Consider the following 17,585-nt stretch of genomic DNA (forward strand, 5'->3'; position numbering starts at 1 on the left):
CACCAAATGTGACACGCCTCACTTCGCCGTACGCCGATCAGGCTCACCCACTTCATGTCATGGCTCTTCCGCGTGGCCTTCCAATCTCACTCTCACAGATGCTTATGCTTCTCTGAAAGCTGTCCCTCCTCGTGTGTGTCTCGTCACCGCCATCATGTCTCGTGGTGAATTTACAGACAAGTGGCTTACAAAATGCCGTCCGGGGAGACCACTGCTCGAGGCCTGGATCCTGTCCGCCATCATCGTCTCCATCTCCAATACTCTGGCGCAAGTCATCGACGCTTACAAAAAAAAGGTACTGTGCACACCTGTTTTCCCTCTCACTGTCTCTCACCATCGCATTGAGACCAGGTAAGAAAGATAATTAACGAGAGCGTCCTTTTTCAGGAGGCGTTTGAATTCGATCTCGCTCGTCTCTTGAGATTTCTCTGCCTCGACCTCATCACCGCGCCACTGAACTACAAATGGCAAGAGTTGCTCGAGAGATCATTTCCCCGACACGCGACCGCCCCGTCGCGCGAGGAGTACCGCTCGATCCCGCTTGATGATCGTGATGTGGAAAAGGACTCCAACACAGACGAAATGGACGATGACCACGAGCTCACGATTGCCGAGGGCTCCCTCATTTCGCGGCACCATCATCAACAAAAGCCCAAACGGAGGAGGAAGAAAAGAAAGACCTCGACGAGGAAGAACTGGAGAAACATCTGGATCAAGTGGTTCATAGACTGCATCACCCTGGGCGCCATCTTCAACACGGTCGCGTTCCTGGTCATCATGGGGCTCCTGAACGGCCAACCCGGCAAGATCCTGCACAATCTGCGCACCAAAACCGTGACCATTATCGTCAATGGGTACAAGATATGGCCCTTTGCCAACATCATCGCGCACAGTCTCATTTCCTTTGAACGGCGGATCCCGTTCTTCGCGACCGTCGCCCTGTGTTGGAATGTCTACTTGAGTTTGGTGGCGGAGAGACTCTAGGGGGATCTTTCGGTGTTGCCAGACTCGTTCGGTGGGCGCAATGGGACCCAGAGCTATATAACTCGGTATATACGAGGTAGAAGTGCGAGATGGTCTGGACAGCTGGTTCTTGGCGTGCATGTATTACGATTGCGACGGAAGAATGGGATCTGTTCAAGAATACACCCTTCAGGCCTTTCATGATCGATTGCCCCTAATTATGTGTCGCCAATGTGTGGCTTACAAGGCTGTTGGAGATGAGGACCCGGGCTTTCGTGGGTCTCCCAAGCACCTGTGGTTGGGTTGGGGGAATTCATCAATCGACCATTCTCCAACTGAGGCAACTCATCGCCCATCCAACCATCTCTTATGTCCGTTACCCGTATTAATAATATGTATGCCCGCCAATTTGATCCTCGTCGGGTAGGGTAGAATAGTTAAATAGTTCCCCCTTTTCTACTCGTATGCATGATCAAGTCGATACGACAAGACGACCTCTGAGAGATATTCTGTCAGCGTCGGGGGTGAAAATTTACTTCTATATCCGCACCGGATATCGGACGACAGTCTCTGAAAATACGTGGTTTGGGTCAGATCTGAAAGACACCGAGTGAGGTTTGAGGTTGAGAGTAGTGATTGAGAGTTCGGCGGTTGGGGAAAAGTCATGGCGTCTTCCACTCCCACAACTACAGCTGGATATCGAATAGACCTCACGGCCGGCAATTTTGATGGCCTCAAACTGGACACTTCGATGCCCATCCCCTCCCTGGGCCCACATGACTGCCTCGTGGCCATGCGCGCCGTCTCACTAAACTATCGGGACATTGCCATGCCGCTCAGGATATACCCCGCCTACACCCGCGAAGATGTCGTGCCGTGCTCAGACGGGGCCGGCGTGGTGGTCGCGGTGGGCAGCGGGGTCAAGTCCTTCGCGCCCGGGGACAAGGTATGTCCCACCTTCTTCCAGGACTTTGAGGACGGGTACCCAACCAAGGAAAGTCGGGCGACGAGTCTGGGAGGATTGAACGACGGGGTGCTCCGGAGACACGCCGTCTTTGCCGAGCGCGGGTTGATCAAGGTGCCTGGATTTCTCAGTGCGCGGGAAGCGAGCACCCTGCCCTGCGCCGCGTTGACGGCGTGGAATGCCCTTTTCGGCGTCGAGGGACGCGCTTTGAAGCAGGGCGATTGGGTCCTAACCCAGGGGTCTGGGGGTGTCAGTGTCTTTGCCCTGCTGTTCGCGAAGGCACTCGGAGCGCATGTCGTCGCTACGACTGGCGACCGGGGAAAGGAGCAGAGACTACGGGATCTCGGAGCAGACCTCGTGCTCAACTACCGCGAGGACCCCAACTGGGGCGTCGCTGCGCGCGAGTACATCGAGAAACAGGGCGGCACGGGAGCTCAACACATCATCGAGGTCGGGGGCGAGACGTCCATGGAGCAGAGCCTGAAAGCCGTGGCGCCCGAAGGCATCATCTCCATCATCGGATTCCTCGGCGGCTCAGGGACTTCGGAGAGGAAGACGGGCTTCTGGGACTGTTTCGCCAGCGCCTGTCTCGTCAGAGGCGTGCTCGTGGGCAGCAAGAGGCAGTTTCGAGAGATGCTCGCTTTCATGGAGGAGAAGGGCGTGAGGCCCGTGGTTGACGAGCAGGTCTGGGGGTTCGAGCAGGCCAAGCAGGCGTATGAATATCTCCGGGCGCAAAAGTTCTTTGCTAAAGTGGTGATTGAGATTGAAGCATGGTAGAAACAAGCATCAAGCGAGAAAGGCGGGACTGGACGGAGAATTGGACGGCAAAGCAGTGTACATGTGACAAGGCTGGCTCTCCTGGAGTACGTGAAGCTTTAGAGACTTGTGATGGAGGAAGGCAATGAGCCATCTGTGACATCCGAGTATAGATTGGGTTCTGTAGACCATAGCAAGCAGCACCACTATTCACAAGACAAAGCGTGCGAAGTGGAAGAAAAGGACCGGGTGGAATATTGTTTTTCCACCTCCAACTCTGTGGGACCAGATTGGCCATCATCATACGTCATTCTCTCTTCTTGTCATTTCGTCTTCTGATCACTTCAACATTTTGCACCGTATTGATGCCATACCTCGTACTCAAAAGAGCACATTTCAGAGAGTTAGATTACACATCGAGCTCCTCTTTGAGAGTTATTTCCCTCCTGGGAGCTACATTGCTACAAAACATGCCGCTACGAGGACAAGCACGTCACCTTTTACTATGTTCTCGCTGTCATTTTGCCTGACTGGGGAAAATCCCGCGAGCAGCCGCTTCGAGATGCTTCGTCGAATTCGTCGGTCTTTGCCGCTACCGCCGCTACAGGCGAGAATAGAATAAAGCCGAAGCGATGCCGAGAGTACAAGTACCTCGACAAATACAACAGTAGGAGACATGAACAAGTGAAGAGTGCAACAGTTGAGACCTTTTCGAACCTCATTTGAGCTCCTCTCCTCGTTCTCACATATTGAGTACATATCCAGCGCTCCGGACGAGATACCCAGAGTCTAGAGGACCATGGCAGACTCTCAAGAAGAACAGCCCCATCAAGGCACATCCCCCAAGCTCCTCAAACCTGTCGAAGTCTTTCTGAAGGAAATCGGCCTCGTAACCCTCTACCACTCTCCCTTCGACACCAAAATCCTCATCTTCCAGCGCTTCGTCCGCCTCTTCGCTTACGGCGGGTCAACGTTGATCCTCGCCTCGTACCTCTCTGACCTAGGCAACGAAGATGCCCGCATCGGCTTGTTCATGACCCTTACTCTGATCGGGGATGTCTTTATTTCGTTCCTACTGACCCTGGTCGCCGACCAATTGGGCCGACGGTGGATTCTTGTCCTGGGAGCCGCATTGATGTCGGCCAGTGGTGTGGTATTTGCTCTGAGTGGAAACTATTGGGTTCTGTTGGCCGGGGCCATTCTAGGCGTGATCAGTCCTGCGTAGGTTCTGTGATGCTGTCCTTCACTCCCTCCCTCGAATCTCTGTTGCTGATGGTGTTTGTCATTCCAGAGGTAATGAAATCGGACCTTTCCGCGCTATCGAGGAGTCCACCATCGCCCATCTAACCGCCAGTACCGATCGCAGCGACATCTACGCGTGGTACTCGCTGATAGGAACTGCCGGGACAGCATTGGGGTTCATTGGATGCGGCTGGCTCATTACGCTGTTGCAAGAGAGAAAGCACTATGGCTCTATCCAGGCATATCGCGTCATCTTCTTCATCTACGCGTTTGTCGGGATTATCAAGCTGTGCTTGGCCCTCTTGCTGAGCAAAGAATGCGAGGTGGATGCTCAGCCAAAGTCCGCCAACACCACCGAGACGGCGCCTTTGCTGGGGAATGACCGCGGCACGCAGAACAAGGACGACGATATGCAGAAGAAGCGACGATGGAGACTCCTCCCTGATATCAGCAAGGAGAGCAAAGTTGTATTGGTCCAATTGTGTATTCTGTTTGCCTTTGACAACTTTGCTTCTGGACTGGCGCCATTGTAAGTGCCTGAAATGGGGATTTTCTCGGACGTTGGCTAACAACTACAGATCATGGGTGACCTATTTCTTCAAGCGAAAGTTCAACCTGCCAGAGGGAAAGCTGGGATCGATATTTTCCATTACAGGCATCATCTCGGCACTATCCATGCTTGTGGCATCCTCCATCTCGAAACGGATTGGGAACGTCAAGGTAAGACACCGAGATCAGCTTGTTAGAAAGTGACGGCGCTGACACGATGTGTGCATTAGACCATGGTCTTTACTCACCTGCCCTCGGCCATCTGTCTCGCCCTGATCCCCATCCCGTCCACGCTGCCAGGAGCTCTCGTTTTTCTCATTGGTCGTGCATGCACACAAGTCATGGACGTGGCGCCGCGATCCGCCTTCCTCGCGGCGATTGTCCTCCCCCACGAACGCACCGCCGTCATGGGCACCATTAACGTCGTCAAGACGTGCGCGCAGAGCATGGGCCCCGTTATAACCGGCGTCCTCGGCACCAAGAACCATTTCTGGGTCGCCTTTGTCGCGGCCGGGTCTTTGAAGGCGACTTACGATCTGGGATTGCTGGCGCTGTTTGCGGAGCGGAAGAGTCGAGAAGAGAGAATGTCGGAGGAGAGGAGGGACGAGGAGCAATAGGAGCGCTTAATTCGCGGTAATACCAACATGGTCAATGGTCTCTTGGGGAGAAATTGGTCATTTTGGGGAAAAGTAAGCGCGTCTTTATGATATGATACTTATCTCATTGTACTCGATCCTATACCACATAACAGGCAGGCAAGCAAGCAAGATACGTTCCGGCTATTCAAAGTATTCAAAGTATTCTCAGTTTCTCAGTTTCGTGTTTTTTTAATAATGTGATTTGGTGTTTCCAGTCTTGTGTCTTTTATGATTCACCGTCCATTACAGGTGAGTTTCAATGGAAATATATAGTCCCCAAGCAAAAAATAAAACGCGCTTTCTTTGTGTTCTATCTCGTCAATCAATCAGTCACTTAGCACCTGCAGTCCTTTTTTTGTCCTTTCTTTTGGATGGTGCGGGTGGGTTGAGGATGAGAATGGGACGCGGGCTGCTGATACTACTACTGCTGCTGCCGTCGCCGCCGTTGCTGCTATGTACATCGCGATACCTGCTTGCGTTTGCGTTTGCGTTTGCGTTTTCGTGGCAAGAATGCCGATATCCAACACCACCAGCACAACCACAGCCACCACATGATCGCCAGAAGCAGAAGCAGTATCAGCAGCCATAGTGCAAGCAAACCAAGCAGCTAGACAACCATCGTCAACTGACCAACTAGCAAGCAAGCGAGCCACCACACGCACACACCCTCCCATGCACATACACAAAAGGAAGGACGTATAAATCCCAATCCACGCCGGTGCCATGCCATATTCAATACGTACAGTGCCGTGAGAAACAAGAAGGAACAAGAGAGAGAGAGAGGACTGGAGGTTGATAGTGCCTCCTCCTCCCCCCTCCCTAACCTCCCAAAAAGTCTTTCTTTACGCGCTCCCGTTCTGATGGGTGGTCTCAGACGCCTTGATCTCGCCTCGGATCCCTCCCTTGCCACCTATTTCTCGAGCGGCAATCGATAGGGCCAGTTCTGCGTCCACGTTGACCATGACTTCTACTTTGGATCCTTTCTTCAGGCCCCGGAAGACAAACTCGGCCAAGGGGTTCTTGGGCCGCCACACCTTCTCGCGGATCTCTTCTGGCTCGTCATCAACGTCTTCGTCGTCGTCGTCGTCATCATCGTCATCGTCTCCGTCATTTGCTTTCGTGCCGTTGGTTTCAGGCTTCGCTGGGGCTTCTGGGTGGGTGACTGTGATCTCACGTTCACCCTCGCTGATTCGGAAGACCACATCACCCTCGAGACCTTCGATGACCTTGGTCCTTCGAGCGGGGACGGCCGTGTCGGGTGGGATGATCACATTGAGCACATCTTCAGGCTGGCCTGTTACTTGATAGCCGATGGCCGCGGACAGGTGAGGCGTGACGGTAACCATCTCGTGCGTTGATTGGTCAATATCCTCTTTCTCAAACTCCTGGATCAGAGAAGCTTGTAGAGCGGCTCCTCTTGCTGACAATTCTGAAGGATTGAGCGCTGTGGGTGTCGTGGCTGGAGCCAGAACCATGGTTGACTCCGGGAACAGCGCTTCGATGTTCTTCGCAATCTTGGGGGTGTGTGATGTGCCGCCAGACAGGATAACCTCGTCAATGTCCAACACGTCGAAGCCAGCCTTCTTGATCACTTCCTCCACAAGTCGGGTAAACCGTCCAAATGTCTTCAAAGCCAGAATCTCGTACCGACTTCTGTTAACCGTAGACCTAAAGTCCACGCCCTCGGCCAGGCTCTCGACGCTAAAAGTGGCGCTGTTGCTCTGGCTCAGAGCCTTTTTGACCGCCTCAGCTTCCAGCTTCAATTTGGCCAGGCTCCGCTCGTTCTTGCGTGGGTCGGACTTGTGCTTTTTCTCGAACTCCTTGGCGAAATGGTCAATCAGAACCTGGTCGAGTTGAGTGCCGCCCAGTTCGTAATCGTGTGCAGTGGCCAGGATGCTGTACATGCCTCCTCTTGATGCCACAACGGCGACATCGGATCGGTTCCCTCCAAAGTCTGCCACAAGCACGATCTTATCGGCGTTGGCATCTGGAGACCGCGATTCGTAGGCAAGGAGGGCTGCGATGGGTTCTGGCATGAACTGGAGGATTTCCACCTGGATGTTTGCGGCGGCTTTGGTCAAGGCGGCTTTTTGGTCGTCGCTCGTGTCAGTGGGCACAGCGACCACAGCCGACGTTATAACCCTGCCAGTAAAGTCGGACGCCGAGTTCTTCAGACGCCGCAAATGCCGCGCAGCAATCTCCAAAACCGAAACCTTGTTCTCAGTTTCGCTGTCCGCGGTGTCCCGAATGGCAAAACAAATCTCGCCCTTTTCTTCGATGGGATGTGCGGAGGCATGGCAAGGCGTCGGGTCGATGGACTTGTAGTCCTTGCCGATAAAGTCCCTGAAGAATGCGACCGTGTTCTTGCTGTTCCGCACCAACTGCGCCTTTGCCTGCGTGCCATGAAACTCTTCTCCCTCGATGTAAGACAGGATGGACGGGATTTGTCGATCTCCTTCTTCGTTTGCTATGACCTCGACTTTGCCCTCGCCCGAGATATGTGCAATCGAGCTGTACGAATTCCCAAACGAGATACCAATGGCATAATGCTCGGGCGACCCTTGGGCCGGAACCCCGTTCGTGTCGTCACTCATGGCGTGGCTCAGTGGACTGGATATTCAAGGGAGAGGCTTGGGTATTTGTAGAGGAGGTTCTGTGCCCACGGGTATATCAAAAAGACTCGTAGCCCTGTGAAACCAACAATATGGTTGCGCACCTTGGACCGACAAAAATGCCATGGGAAACTTTTTTTTGAGCCTCGCGGCGGATATTCACGGCTCAAGGAAGGTTAAGCGAGTGCGTCCCTCAGCCTCGTCATATCTGAGCCACTTTTTTCCGCAGCCTTGTCTCTGCCAACTCATCCGTGAAGAACTACAGGGGGGTTTTCTTTGACGTTAAAAATTTTAGACAGTGTGGACGAGTCATGTCTGTCGAATCTATCATGCCAGTATTCCTGCCTGGGGACTTGATCCCCTCCGATCAGATCCCAACATCTCAGAAGCGCAAAATTGGGCGTGGACTCCAACAAGACGAACAGAATAACTTCCTCGCCACCATTGGAGGATACTTGGACATCGACTACCGTAAGAAGGCGGCACAGATATCCACGCCAGACGCTCGCTATGTCCCAAAAGCAGGAGACCTCGTGATTGCCCAAGTACGAGTCTCAACCGCAGACTTTTTCCACGTCTACATCAACCCTTACTCTCCTCAGGCCTTCTTGCCACAGTTGGCATTTGAGGGCGCTACCAAGAAGACGAGACCTCAGCTCAAGACGAACGACCTCGTCTACGCCAAAGTTGTCTCTGCACAGAAGAACATGGAGATCGAATTAAGTTGCGTGAATCCATCCACAGGCAAGGCAGAACCTGACGGTCTGGGTCCGCTTACCGGTGGAATGGTTTTCGATGTCAGTCCTGGTCTCTCTGACAGACTTCTCAAGAAACAAGGCGTCGTGGCGCTGGAGGAGTTGGGGTCGAAACTGCCCGGCGGGTTTGAGATTGCCGTTGGCAAAAACGGGAAAGTATGGGTCGATTGTCCTGAAGCCGGCGTGAAGGGAATCTGTGCAGTGGGGCGATGCCTCAGAGAGATGGATGAGAACGAGTTGAACGAGAGGGAACAGAAGAAGCTGGCGAACAGGATCATAGCGGAGCTGGAGCGTGGGTGACCTTATACCCTCGCCTGGTAATGAAAGGAGACTTCTGTCCAAGGAAGGGACTGCTCTCTAGGCGATACGAAAGGGTGAGAATGCACCCTAGCAGAGATTGATCTGCTCAAAGCGGCCGCAGAGGAATGAGCCAGTCATGCTAGCAAGTCGCAACCTGCGCCGCCTTCAGTGGCACCTCTACCAACAAGCGGAGGACAGGCGCCTGTGGTTCGTCACATCGATGCGACTTACGGCCAGGACATACAATGAGCGGGAAATCTACAGGAGATTCAAGAATATGCACACTTCCGAGGAACATGTGGGCGACTGTGGACCAAGTGCAGAAGGAATCGAGACAGGGCTCAGAGGCAAAACGAAACGCAAATAGCGACGAGGAATCAAGATGCTTTTCGAAGATTTTATTGTTTCGCCTTCTGTACTACGAGTACATACTATCCACGTTCCAACCACCATGACTTTGGGGTTAGCCTAATGCAAGGTCATAGGCTTTCCTCAACATCGGAACCCTGCCCTCCTCACAATACAACAGTAAAGTGTATGTTCACGCAGAATCCGGATGCCTCATGCCCGGTCATCCCATGCAAGAAAGACTTTTTTTCGCGAAGGGTATTCCCCATTCGTAACTTGGAAAAGAATTTGACGCCGGTTTCATTGCGCAAAAGAAGGAAATGATTTGTCCGCCATGCTCTCATAAAGTCTTCTTTTTTGCAAGATATCCGGAAACTCCCTGTCGTGATGGCATAGCTCCTGCGGAATCCATCTTCTATCGAGCAAAAATTCTCAATGCCGTCCCGTTTTCATCCCGTTTTGGTTCGTTGTGCATTTACTTTCTTCGGAAAGAGCAGCCCTCTGTGAGGCGGGCTTTGCCACCGGTGGGTTGGCAAAGCACAGTTGAGCAGCCCGCGCAGATGACGACGGTCTGGGCGTGGGAGAAGACGGTGGTGATCGTGAAGCAGCCAGGGCACTTGACGTCCATGAAGAATGATCGGGGTGCTGGGACGAGAGTCTAGTGTAGTTGTTAGATTTTTCGATGACTTTGGCCCCAGAGACTGCAGGAATCCAAATCGTACCTTGAGCTTGTGCTTGCGGGCCTCAGCCTGAGGCGTTGGGTTTAGGAGATCGACCGCGAGAACCTGTAGTCGAAGATGTCAGCGCTTGGTCAAGATAAAGATGGTTGCGTTGGTGGTGGTTGGGTTTGTAGTGCTCGTGTGCTTGATAATGCGGGAGGACAAATTTTGAGTCCCTTCGATTTGTTGCATCAGTTTGCGCAGGAGTACATACCATTTTGTTTGGTTTGTGGAGGTGAAATGAAGACTCTGTTCGATCCTGAGCTGTCTTCCGAAGGTCGAGGGTTGCGACGAAGAGGCGATGGATCAATTGATGTACTGCGAAGGACGAGTGTGGTGGTAGAAATCGACTTTGAGGAGTCGTGGTTGTGCGGCCAACTGCCAAGACCGCTAAGCCAAAAACTCCACACCGGCATCGTCTCTACCATTCCCAGCCAATCACGTGTCTGTCTCTACTTTGGTCTTTGACTCACGGCTAGAGTCATCGAAACAGCCTAGGCAGCTCTATAATAGCACATTGTATCTACTTCTAGACGAATCTATCGCTTGTATGTGGTGTCACACGCGGTGTTCACGGCCCCAAATTGCACCGAAAAGCCTCAGAACGGCACATCCATGTCCTCTACCCCCTCCTCTGTCCCTCCCGCCTTTCCCTGCGACGACATGTTGTGTTTGATAAACCCTGCAATCATGTCTAGATATTGCTTTCCGCTCGGTACAAAGTGCCCTCCAGGGTGTGTCACGACTTGTGTCTTCTCTGCGCCTCCAGTTGCTTCGACCAGCGCCTGTGTTCTTGACTCTTCGACCACGCTGTCAAGACTCCCGATGACATGACATACTGGGGTCTGAATATGGGGATCCTCGTAAAATCCGCGGTATCTCTCACCGGGAGCCCTAAAGCCACAGTATGCTGCACAAAATTTGAGTGGCGGGTGACTGAGTTTCTCAAAGGATGATGGATATGGAATGGCCAGCGGGGATCTTGCTCGTGCCTTTTTGAATGCCTCTTTCCTCGACTCTCCTTCCAGTAGGGAAGCAACCATGGCGGCTAGACATGCTCCTTGCGAGAATCCAATGACGCCATCGAAAGGTCCCTCTGACTCAAGAACTTTGGCGACTGTCTCCAGCCCTTCCTCGAGGCCGACATATTCAGGTGGATCGGACGTATCTGACCGCCGCCACCAGCCGTAAGCTTCGATGCTGTCCGGATCTTCAGTCGAACTCAGGTCAAACCCCGGGACGTCGCTTGGCCTGAGCCGCAGAGGACCTGTTGGGTAGCTTAACGAAATCCCCGGGAATGCCTTCTGTAGATGCTTTTCTATTGCTCTTGTTTTTGCGTGGAACAGATTTCCATTCTGAGTATAACCATGAAGCATCAACACCTTGATGCCAGGACTGGACTCCTTCGTAGATGGCATAATGTTCAAGTGCCTGACTGTCTGTGGCTTTAGGAATCTCGAAAAGTTAGCTCTGGATAATATTGTCAAAATTGTTGAGGCTTGCTGGCCGAGTCGAAGACTATTCATAAGAGGGTCGAGCGGCCAAAGCAGGACATATGGATGCACGAATGAAGAGGCTCCAGAATGCAAATGTTAAAGCGATGGAGATGATCGGTTCAGCAAATCCCGACCATCGATTTCCTGCCAAGGCCGTGCCAAGCCTCTGCGAATGCTCCGAAATGTTTTTCCGCTCCAACGACCAACGACCAACAAAACCTTCTCCCCTCCACTACCAGCACTACCACCACATTTCCAAATGTTTACCACCTTCTAAAGCTTGAGGCTGGACAGACCAGGCAAGAGAGTTTGAGAATGTGCTCTATATTTGTTTGAACCACCCGGTGTTACCCCGGCTATCCTCCACAGGGAGTCGCGCTCACCTCCGCCTGGAGAGGCCAACATGGGACCGACCTTGTTTCTCATGGAGCAGACGAGGCATGAAAAACCATATCTCCGCTTAGGTGATCCTGCAGAACTATCCATGTGGATGCGGGATGACTATTTGTTAGTCTGCTCATCACTTAAGCCTGAAAATACAAGACCAGGAAAACTAAGAGCTGGCTTCATATGGTGCTGGGACGGCCTTTGCATCCTGAATGGATAACCAGATGGTTCAAAATACATGGTATGAGTCTGTCTTGTGCAGCTAAGCACGAAGATTTTGGAAGAGGTAGGTCCTGAGGGAGGTCCTCTGCGCACACTGTGCACTCCCAGGTATAAGAATAAGCCCTTTCTCGTCTTTCCTGTACAACCTCTATCTACCCTGTCTTCTCATCCTACATTGAGAACGGAATTTCTTTCAACCATCTGCCACCTCTTTATATGTTGCAAACATACTCTGTGTACTCCTCAGGGATCTGTACCTCGAACAGTCTCCTCCAATCTCGAAGATTTTGTCCTCTGGGAACCCTTGATCTTTCTCAGCTTCTCGTCAACATCTCTGCTCCAAAATGGCTAACTTCGGTCCTGTCCTCGAGCGCATCAAGCGACTCGATGTCCAATACAACAAACCAGCTAAGGAGATCCGGGGACGAGACACTATCCTGCCCATCGCCCTCACCTCCATCTTCATCTTCTTCATGTGGGGCCTCGCCTATGGCCTGCTCGACATCATGAACTACCACGTCAAAGTAGCCATGGGCATAGGCCGCCAGAAGGCCGCCATCTTGGCTGCTGGGTACTATAGCGCCTACATCCCCGGCGCTCTTTTAATCGGTGGGCCCCTAGTCAAGAAAGGTGGCTATCGAATCGCCATGACCCTGGGCCTATGCGTTCTCGCCCTGGGCAACGAGTTCATGTCTATTGGCGCGAGCCACTGCAGTCTTGCAGGCATGGTAGCAGCACATTTTGTTATCGGTTTGGGAGTTTCAACTTTGGAACGTTCGGCAAACCCATACGCCGTCAACTGTGGACCTCGCAGGCAAGCTGCCTTGCGAATCTTGATGGCACAAGCTTGGGCTGGGATCGGCACCGTTGTCGCTCCATTCCTGGCCAATGCATTCGTCTTCAACCCCGACACCTCTACAGCACGTCCAGCTCCAGACCCTCTTCGCCCTGGTAGATGCCAGATGCCCACTATGCAGAGCGCCTCCTGCGCCAACCTGGGCAGCGTCATCACCTTCTACCGTGCCCTAGGTGCCTGCGTCTTCGCCCTGACAATCTTCGTGGCGATCCTCTTCTTCCGCACTAACTGGTTCCCCGAGGTCGAAGTTCCCGTCTCGGCGCCTGTCGACTGTGGTTGGAAGAAGTGGAAACATCCTCTCGTCTCCAGACGGTTCGCTCGGATCTGGTGGGGTGTGGCAGCAAACTTTGTCAACCTTGGCTGCCAGGTGACCTTTGCACAGTTTTTCATCGAGCACATGAAGGTCAACGCCTGCGCCAGCGACAGATGGGCAGCTTACTACATGTCGCTTGCGCAGACCGCATTCGTTATCGGTCGCTTCGCCGCCGCAGGACTCGTCACTGCGCCCAGGATCTTCAAGCCCCGGTATGTGTTGATGTGTTTTATGGCCGGTGCAGTCGCAACAACCGCCGCTGGGACAGGAATCACCGCTAACGCCGCCATCGCGGTGGCTATCATGGTCATGTTCTTCGAGGCGCCGTCCTTCCCCATGATCTTTGAGAGCGCGACAGCCAGCTTCGAGGAGTGGACGCCCACCTGCGAGACGCTGATGATTGTCAGCATCTCCGGCGGCGCACTGCAGCCCGCGCTGATGGGCCAGCTCGTCGAGTCCGTGCGCATCTCGCGCGCCTGGTGGTTGACGGCCTCGTGCTTCTTGCTCGTATTCAGCTACCCGGTCGCCACGAACTTGATCCCCTCGTTCAAGAGGGCTCTGGACCAGGCCGAGATCGGCCCCGACGCCGTCAATCCAGTCGGCATGACTGGCGCCGCTGGCGCCGCTGGCGACGAGGAGACCGGGCTCCGGCGAGAGTCGACCACCAAGGACAACTTTGTCGTCAGGATCGTCGAGAAGGTCACTTCCAGCAGGAAGAAGTCTTCGGCTTCTTCGGACACTGGGTCCGCCACGCTTCAGTCGAGCGAGGGCCCTGCTCAAAGCTCGTAGGGTGGTGCTGTGGTTGTGGTGTATGGTACTATGGTGGTTGTTTATCGGTGTCTCTTGGGTGAAAGTTTTCTACTATTAGGTGTTTGCGATGATGCAGACGAGCAAATGACTCGAATGGGCATCGGACTAGGGACGGCGTTGGGCGACGAGTATATGAGGAAAGACGGGTTTGTTTAGTTTGGAAATGGGGGTGTTTCTGTCTTTTGGGGGGATCATGAGACTTGGGGTCTATACAAAAGTCGCTCCGCGCGAGATACTACGAGCCAGTATAGACAGTATACAGGGTGATAGCAGAGGAATAGAACTTGAAAAAGAGCATTCGTCCTTTTCCTTCGCTCGGTATCCCGCTAAAGGGATATCAAGACCGGCTTAATCGACCTGACCGTCTTCTTCCTGTGTCATCAGACGCAACTCCTGAGACGGGGGGCTTCGTTTCCTTTACGCGGGAAATCAAGGCCTTCTCTGGTTTTGGTTTGACTGACTTGACCTCTGCCTTGTTTGCTGAGCCTTTGCTGGCCGCTTTTGCCTTCGTCGTCGGTTTAACAGCTCCGTTGACTACAGGCTTTGTCTCTTCCTGGTGGGGTTCTTGGTTTGCTTGAACCTTCTTTCCCCTGGCAGTCGTTTTCTTCGGCATCACTTCCTCTTCCTCTTCCTCGTCTTCATCGTCGTTGTCGTCGTCGTCGTCTTCCTCCATCTTCACAAGAGCCTTGCGTTTCTGCCCCTTGGATTTCTTGGGTTCGACTTCGTCATCATCGTGTTCTTTGGCGACCTTGCGCTTTGTACCCTTGGACTTCTTCGGTGGGTCTCCATCCTCATCGTCGAGACCCTCAGCTTCACTCATCTCTTTCGCGACAGGTCCCGTCTTCTTCTGTATTGACGGCACCACGGCACTGGTCCGTCCGCCCACTGTAAGAAATGCGATCTTTTCGCCATTGGGCAAAGTATGTGAGGCGCCCTTTTTGCCTTTACCCCATCGGTGCTTGAACAGCCAGTCCTCGGGGAACTTCTCAGAGTCAGCGAGAAGCTCCACCGAGGTGCTGCAGATGTAATGGATCGATTTGTGGAGCTGTGCAATCTGTTCATCACTCAAAGTATTCGCATATTGCTCAGGGTGGATCTTTGCATTGTACATGATCTCATCGCCGACCCAGTTGCCGATGCCACTGATGTTGGCCTGATCCAGCAGCATGGCCTTGATGGGGCACTTTTTGGATCTGCACTTTTTCTTGAGCCACTCAACGGTGACGATGTCTTTGTCGATGACCGGGTCCGGTCCGTTCTCGACCAACGGCGAGTTATTTCGTATCTCGGCAGCAGGACAGTCGACGAGCCTCACGCGGGCGAGTCTCCTCATATCCACAAAAGCTGCCTCGATGGCCTCTTCTCCATCCTCGGCCTTGGTCTCGAGCATGAACTTGACAAACTTTGGAGGCCAGGTTTCGTCCTTCTTGCCCTCTTGCGGCTGGTAGTAGTAGGTGTGTTCGGACTTGAATTTCAACCACCCCGTCATCCCGAAATGCATTACCGGGTGCGGGGGACTCGACATGATCATCCAGAAGTATTTGCCCTGCTGTCCGGCATCGACAATCTTTTTCCCAGCCATGTGTGTCTCGAACTCGGCGGCCGACGTGCCCACCTTGCCGTAGACGTTGGCATCGTCGGTGGCGGTGGCTTTGGCGATTGTCTTGCCGACCAGCAGTTTCCGGATGTAATGTACTATGCGCGCGACTTCTGCGATCTCAGGCATGTTGGGCCAACTTGGCCTTTGACCTCGAAGAGGATATTCTGAGTGGAAGAAACCTCTTCTTTAAAGGCGCAGTGGAGTCGGGAGGATGGATGTCTTTGGGTCTTTGTGGTGTTGCTATTGAACTGGCCAATCGACCCAAACCTTGCTCGATCCAGTCGCAGATATGTGAGACCGAAAGGTAGAGAGAGAGATCGGACGCAGTCTTGAGGTCAATACCCGGATAGCAGGCTGAAAGTGAAGCTCAGGCTGCGTCGTCCGCTGAAACGCCAGGCGCAATAATTGTGTTCAAGCCGGAGGCCTGAAACGCGTATTTGAATACGAACCAGCCGACGCGTTTAGTGGTTTTCCACGTTTCTATGGCAGAAGCGACGATGACATAATGAATCTGCCGATGGTGGAGGCGGACGTGGAGGTGGAAAAGTGCAGCCTCGTTCGTCTCCGCTCCGCATGTTGCTCTGGTACTGTACCGAGTACAGTGATTCATAAGTAGTACATACTTGGATACTTCTTCGAATAGTCAAGGCTGTCTCCTCCTGCGTCGGTGACTAGCCAAAGACTACGCCCTGTTAGATGTTTGTTTCATTTGCATCCCATCTCCTCATCTGTTAATCAGTCAAGCTGGCGTGGTTCTGGACATCGTCTGCTTCGGAGACAACCTCGCAGTCTCCCACATCCACCTTGCAACCTCATTTTCAGAGAGCTGCTCCTAGTCTTCCTCCCTCTCGACGACCCATCCCACCGTCTACCGTCTCTGACCAAGCTCCTTTATCGGGGACTGGAGCTCCGGCACAGTCCAACTCACGACCGCTGATAATGTCCAAACCCACGGCGCCACCCATAAGCCTTACGCCGCAGTTCTGCTTCAACACCCGTGTCCTGCGGGACTTTCTCCGCCTGTCACGCGCGAGCATCGATGACAGCATCTCGACGAATTTGAACGCATTAATCACCCCGGCGACCACCTCGCCTTTCGACCCGACTTCGACATCGATCCGAAACCCATCACTGCCGTCCTCGCTCACGAGAGCACCCATACCTCGAGAAACCAGTCGCACCTTTCTGCACTCCGTCCTGTTCCCCTCGTGGAATGTGAGGTCGGATGTGATATCTTACTGCACGAGCGTGGCGACGAGTCCGGACCCGAATGACCCAGATCTCATTGAGCGGGAGGCGCTGAACAGGCGAGACGCCGAGCGGATCGTGAACGAGCGGCTGGATCCCTACTCCGGACGGTTCTTCCCCAGAGAGTCAAGGGCGGAGATGCTAGCGGATGTTCTGCGGAACGAGAATGCGGTGGAGAAGATCGTGAGGACAAGGACGTGGAGCATCGTGCAGGAACGGTGCGAAGGTGTTGAGGAAGGGTCTTGGGAAGAAGCAGTCAATTCCTGGAGGGAAGGAAAGCGATAAAATCAGCGTTCGAATATCTCCGGTCCGGTCGTGAAACAAATCTGGGAAGTAAACGAATAGGGTAATTGGGCTCTTGCTTTGCAGACGCCGACAACCACCTCGTATATACCTGGTGCGAACCGAGGGGAAACCCGACCGGCCGCCATTACCAGTCAGAGTGAGGATTTGTCTTCAAGCCACTGAAGACTGTACGCCTGGAACATGTGTGGTCGCTCTATCGGACTAGCAGATGGTATAAAGTTGACGGACAGAGCGCAAATGGGCTGAGGTTAGACGGTCGGAGACCTTAGGCTAGAGGTCAAGCCTGTGCAAGGACGAGGCTTTGTCAACTCTCCTGCAAGCTAGGTGCATATATTGGGATTGGGACTGAAGGTCAGTATTAGGGTCATCAATCCATCGAAGAGAAACCGATGGCAGCAAAGCGCCAGGGATAAGGGAATACAACACCCAAGGGGAAACGAAACTCCACGAAACTCCGCTCAAAATGGAAGATCACGGTCTGCATATGCCACATAGATCATT

At 53.2% G+C, this 17,585-nt stretch overlaps 9 protein-coding genes across 9 annotated transcripts; 6 read left to right on the plus strand and 3 right to left on the minus strand.

The window, feature by feature from the left end:
• Positions 1-154: 154 nt before the first annotated feature.
• On the plus strand, positions 155-984 carry Z517_05639 (uncharacterized protein; the record flags this gene model as incomplete). Its single annotated transcript, XM_013430966.1, has 2 exons — positions 155-295; positions 388-984. 2 exons carry the CDS (start codon positions 155-157, stop codon positions 982-984), a joined length of 738 nt encoding a protein of 245 aa, XP_013286420.1.
• Positions 985-1,627: 643 nt separating this feature from the next.
• Z517_05640 (uncharacterized protein) lies at positions 1,628-2,704 on the plus strand (the record flags this gene model as incomplete). The annotated part of the gene is made up of 1 exon (XM_013430967.1): positions 1,628-2,704. The coding sequence occupies one exon, from the start codon at positions 1,628-1,630 to the stop codon at positions 2,702-2,704; it is 1,077 nt and encodes a 358-aa protein (XP_013286421.1).
• A 778-nt stretch (positions 2,705-3,482) lies between these two features.
• Z517_05641 (uncharacterized protein) lies at positions 3,483-5,091 on the plus strand (the record flags this gene model as incomplete). Its single annotated transcript, XM_013430968.1, has 4 exons — positions 3,483-3,904; positions 3,975-4,454; positions 4,504-4,645; positions 4,705-5,091. The coding sequence occupies 4 exons, from the start codon at positions 3,483-3,485 to the stop codon at positions 5,089-5,091; spliced, it is 1,431 nt and encodes a 476-aa protein (XP_013286422.1).
• An 863-nt stretch (positions 5,092-5,954) lies between these two features.
• Z517_05642 (uncharacterized protein) lies at positions 5,955-7,706 on the minus strand (the record flags this gene model as incomplete). Its single annotated transcript, XM_013430969.1, has 1 exon — positions 5,955-7,706. One exon carries the CDS (start codon positions 7,704-7,706, stop codon positions 5,955-5,957), a length of 1,752 nt encoding a protein of 583 aa, XP_013286423.1.
• Positions 7,707-8,035: 329 nt separating this feature from the next.
• Z517_05643 (uncharacterized protein) lies at positions 8,036-8,779 on the plus strand (the record flags this gene model as incomplete). The annotated part of the gene is made up of 1 exon (XM_013430970.1): positions 8,036-8,779. One exon carries the CDS (start codon positions 8,036-8,038, stop codon positions 8,777-8,779), a length of 744 nt encoding a protein of 247 aa, XP_013286424.1.
• Positions 8,780-9,602: 823 nt separating this feature from the next.
• Positions 9,603-11,264, minus strand: Z517_05644 (40S ribosomal protein S27; the record flags this gene model as incomplete). Its single annotated transcript, XM_013430971.1, has 3 exons — positions 9,603-9,785; positions 9,850-9,912; positions 10,473-11,264. 3 exons carry the CDS (start codon positions 11,262-11,264, stop codon positions 9,603-9,605), a joined length of 1,038 nt encoding a protein of 345 aa, XP_013286425.1.
• Positions 11,265-12,295: 1,031 nt separating this feature from the next.
• Z517_05645 (uncharacterized protein) lies at positions 12,296-13,909 on the plus strand (the record flags this gene model as incomplete). The annotated part of the gene is made up of 1 exon (XM_013430972.1): positions 12,296-13,909. One exon carries the CDS (start codon positions 12,296-12,298, stop codon positions 13,907-13,909), a length of 1,614 nt encoding a protein of 537 aa, XP_013286426.1.
• A 369-nt stretch (positions 13,910-14,278) lies between these two features.
• Positions 14,279-15,656, minus strand: Z517_05646 (formamidopyrimidine-DNA glycosylase; the record flags this gene model as incomplete). The annotated part of the gene is made up of 2 exons (XM_013430973.1): positions 14,279-14,302; positions 14,352-15,656. The coding sequence occupies 2 exons, from the start codon at positions 15,654-15,656 to the stop codon at positions 14,279-14,281; spliced, it is 1,329 nt and encodes a 442-aa protein (XP_013286427.1).
• Positions 15,657-16,469: 813 nt separating this feature from the next.
• On the plus strand, positions 16,470-17,063 carry Z517_05647 (uncharacterized protein; the record flags this gene model as incomplete). The annotated part of the gene is made up of 1 exon (XM_013430974.1): positions 16,470-17,063. One exon carries the CDS (start codon positions 16,470-16,472, stop codon positions 17,061-17,063), a length of 594 nt encoding a protein of 197 aa, XP_013286428.1.
• Positions 17,064-17,585: the final 522 nt, after the last annotated feature.

Source organism: Fonsecaea pedrosoi (genome assembly GCF_000835455.1).
Source record: "Fonsecaea pedrosoi CBS 271.37 unplaced genomic scaffold supercont1.3, whole genome shotgun sequence".
NCBI lineage: Eukaryota > Fungi > Ascomycota > Eurotiomycetes > Chaetothyriales > Herpotrichiellaceae > Fonsecaea > Fonsecaea pedrosoi.